Source organism: Bison bison, unplaced genomic scaffold (genome assembly GCF_000754665.1).
Source record: "Bison bison bison isolate TAMUID 2011002044 unplaced genomic scaffold, Bison_UMD1.0 scf7180017864254, whole genome shotgun sequence".
Classification (NCBI taxonomy): Eukaryota; Metazoa; Chordata; class Mammalia; order Artiodactyla; family Bovidae; genus Bison; species Bison bison.
In genome coordinates this window covers 3,354,138-3,358,205 of record NW_011494826.1, presented here as the reverse complement: position 1 = coordinate 3,358,205, position 4,068 = coordinate 3,354,138, and the positions used below count along the sequence as shown (strand labels likewise).

At 41.6% G+C, this 4,068-nt stretch overlaps 1 protein-coding gene across 1 annotated transcript in view; it reads right to left on the bottom strand.

Moving 5' to 3' along the window:
• Positions 1-3,316: 3,316 nt before the first annotated feature.
• GPR135 (G protein-coupled receptor 135) overlaps positions 3,317-4,068 on the bottom strand; it is a 4,492-nt gene continuing 3,740 nt past the window's right edge. Inside the window, exon 2 of the mRNA XM_010847766.1 lies at positions 3,317-4,063. Within this exon, the coding sequence (XP_010846068.1) occupies positions 3,317-4,063 (747 nt within the window). The remainder of the gene's footprint in view (positions 4,064-4,068) is intronic.

Genomic DNA, 4,068 nt, shown 5'->3' with positions numbered 1-4,068 from the left:
TCGAACCCAAGTCTCTTATGTCTCCTACATTGACAGGCAGATTCTTTACCACTAGCGCCATCTGGGAAGTCCTGTTTTTATCTTCCTGGGCTCTTTCCCAGGTTTTTCATTATCTTTTACAAATTAGAGAAACAGTACTGTTTAGTGGTTAAGATGAGACTGTCTGCTAGGGATAAATCCAGCACTTACTTCCTGTGTGATCTTAGACAAAGCCCGTGTGTGCTTCAGTATTTTCATCTGTAAAATGGGTTGTGTGATAATAATAACACCCCTCCCCTACTTAGAAGGTTGTTTTGAGGATTAAATGAGCTAATGCATGTACTATGCTAAGTATGACTTGTTATTGCAATTTAAATGAAATACTTGAGCTGTGAACATAATGAGATATGAAGAATTATATTCTGGCCTTATGTCTAAGCAATATTTAATACATGCCAATATTGCAAAGCTTCTCTTTCTCCTTTTTCCACAGAGTCATGAGGAAAGGTCTAAGTTTTAAATATTCAGGTCATTCTTTCATATCTTTTATTCAAGGCACTAATTTTTGTCTCCAAGTGTCTACGGCTGGACCGGATGGCTCTTGGACTTGATCGACATGTCTTTGCTTCCAAATCCATCTCCTCTCTTTGATAACCACTTCTGAAAATGCTGCACCCTTTCTTTCTCACAGATAAACTAAAGAGTGCTGATTACGACCAATTTTTAAAAAGCACAAAGTCCTCAATTAGGCTGGATGCCCTCTTAAGGCAGGTAATGTGATTTCTACCCTTTAGTATCCTTAGCACTCCAGGAAGTTGTTCTACACGACATACAAAATAAAACCAGTAGATGGTGATGATGATTATGGTGTTGGTGATGAGGACAGTACCACAGCTTCTCTTCCTCAGTGTCTCTGTTCATGGATCTTTGTGGGAGCGATAGAGAATAGAGAAGGGAATACGGAGCTCTGAGGTTCAGGTCCTAGTTCTATCACTGACCAGTTGAATAACCTCAAATTTAAAAACAAACATAACACTGTAAATTCTTCAGGAACATATTAGCAATTTTCTCTCTCCATTCTTACCCACCATGCCTCTTAGAACCACTAACAGAACAATCTCCTTCCCAAGCCATCCCCTTCCTAAAACTTCCTACGCCTGCCTACCAAGAGTTAGGGTAGGAATTCCTTCTCTGCTTACAGTCCTTCATGCCACCACCCTAGAGTGCCTAGTCTCATGGATGTCCGCCTTCACTGATGAAGCAGATTTATCTCATGCTATGTTTTATTTTTAAATCCCTTCCTTCAATTCTTCTTCCTAGGCAATACCTTATTTTGCAACATGTTTGCTCCTTCCCCTAAGATTTCTCTTTTTCTGCCTCTATTCACAGTTCTTGAATTTCAATTTCCTAATTGGAAGACTTTATCTTTTTCCTCTAAATATCAGACATGACTTCCATTTTCTCACAGTGTGAAAAATACATGACTGCTTTTTTTTCTGCCTTTAACAGGATATACCTGTTAAACATGAGTTCAGCTGCACTGACTGCTATAGTAAGTACTAAAGAGGAGAGATGATCTCATTTACTCTTTACTACACTTAGTGTAGGAAGATATATACAGATAATTCATAAACTTCTGGTTGCATTATGCCTTGAGAAAGGGAAAAACATTAAAACATCTTTAGTTCTGACAAGAATCATATATTTCCGTCTTTGATTACAAAATGATGACATATATCCATCTGTCACACACACAAAATTAAATACTAACAAAAATGTTCAAATACTTTACAAGGAAAAAAAGATGGCCATTTCACATTAAAATCTTTATAGGAGAGCTGACATTTCATGTCTAGTTTAAAGTACTTATTCAATTAAGGCTGTGAAACACGGAAGAAAAGAGGAGTAAGATGGAAGAAACAGTGAAAACACAAAAAACATCTTTCAAAATTCTGAGCAAATGATTCTATGTATAGTGGCATTTAATAAGAGAAATTTCACCCATACAAATTCTGAATCGTGCTTTGAATTTTTTTAAAAAAATCTTTGTTTTGCACCTTTCTGAAGGTATTTCCAGTGTGATTAAAGTACCTCTCTGACTTTATGCTTAAGTTATGAATACTCTATTACATATAATAATCTCACAGGCATCCTCCTTTCGAATAAAGATCACACTATTTTAGATGTCATGTCTATAAAGGAACTTCTTTTTTAAACAAACATACCCGAACTTCCAAATGTAGGAGAACATGTCAATCTTCTTGGAGAGCCTTATGCTCATTCCAAGAATGCATCCACTTCTCAAAATATTTCTTGAATTCCTCTTTGGAATCATTTTCAATTAGTTGAAAGCTGCGTAGGATAGCTAAGCCAATAACTTCATAGAGTTCTCCTATTATATATATATGCATTATTCACATGATTCAATCAACTTGACTTTAAATTACATTTTTGGCTGCATCCAAAAATCAAATTTACTTCAAATGCAAAGACTTTCTACTGTGAAAATCATTTAAGAATGTGAAAGCTTTCTGAGAGTGGCACCTCTAAATCATTAGAAACAAAAGTAGCAGGTTAGAGTAAGGTCAAAGTCTCAAAGATTCCCAAATATTTTGGGGGAGGAGGGTTGATGCTGCACACTAGTTTCTAAATATAATCTCAAAATACTTTAAAAATTAGCCACATTTCTTTATGTTCATACTTCTGTTTGCCCCTCAAACAGTTGAATTTTATAGTAATAAACCACCTTCAAAATCCTAAAATGGTTTTAAATGGGATATGAATTTAAAATTTTCTACAAAGATTATGGGGTGGGGGTGGGAAGGAAATGCACCAAGGTGTGTAAAGCCAGATAAAAATTTCTACTCCTAACCTAAGCACCCTAGGCATGTGTTAGAGGTGCAGGTTCTAGAAATCTGAAGTTCCTTTGAATGCTGGTGATTTAGAGGGGCCTTCAAGCAGTTCTTAAGGTCTTCATTCTTTCCTGGAACTCTATGTATATGAATACCAGTCGCATTCAATGAGTTTTTTGGTTTGTTTCACAGTGTGACTCCTGTAATATGAGCTTTTCAGTAATTGTGAATTTTATTTTTGTCATTTTGGGCACTGACAGTTCACAATGCTTGGTTGTGCAATGTAATGTAATTTTTGCATTTTACATTCCTTTTGGCACTTCTGAAGAAAAGGACATTGTCTTGTTATGTTGTTTGGAGGGAAGGGGTAAGCCTTCCCCTCTGTCTCTTTTAAATGTTTGGCTTTATGAAATGCACGATTCTCCCCGTTAGTTAATTGAAGAGGGTGGAAATCTGCCTTCATAAGCTGTGCATCCCAACCCTCCTTAGAGGCTGGTATCCCCAGATTCAGATTGTTTAGCCGCTGCTGTCACAGGATCTGGTGGTCCCTCCCGGCAGAAAAGCACAACAGGATTTTTGCGAGCCCACATGGCCACATCCCCTGCCACCCCGCTGGTCGGGTTGGAAGAGGACATCGTGCTCCAGGCCCCCAGGCGGTTGGTACAGCGGTTTCGAAGGGGATTGAGGGTTCCAGCCTGCAGAGCCCGGCCCTGGTTGGGCAGGAGAGCGTCCACGTTCCTAGTCCTGTAACCCTCTTCCCGGTTGCGCCCTAGGAGCATCGAAATGTTGGGGTTGCGAACGGCATAGATGACAGGGTTGATGGCCCCGTTGGCCCAGGTCAGCCAGACGGCCACCACGTTGAGGAGAGAGGGAGACTGCGCGGCCTGGGCCCGCCGGGCGGCGGCCAGCAGCACCAAGAAACAGTAGGGCCCCCAGCAGCAGATGACGGAGACGATCATGATGAGCACGGTGGTGGCCGTGCGCACGTCGCTGAAGAAGCGCAGCACGCGCGCGTAAGTGGTCAGGGGCCGCACGCGCACGTCCGACAGGCGCACGGTCTTGCAGATGTGGTAGTGGCAAAAGCACATGAGTAGGAAGGGCAGCAGGTAACAGGCCACCACCAACCCCACGCTGTAGGCCGCGCCCAGCTGCGCGGGGTCCGGAGACGTCCGGTAAAGGCAGCGGTGGAAGCTCTGCGCCGCCGCCGGGGCCTCCCGGGGCGTGAGGAGCAGCTCCC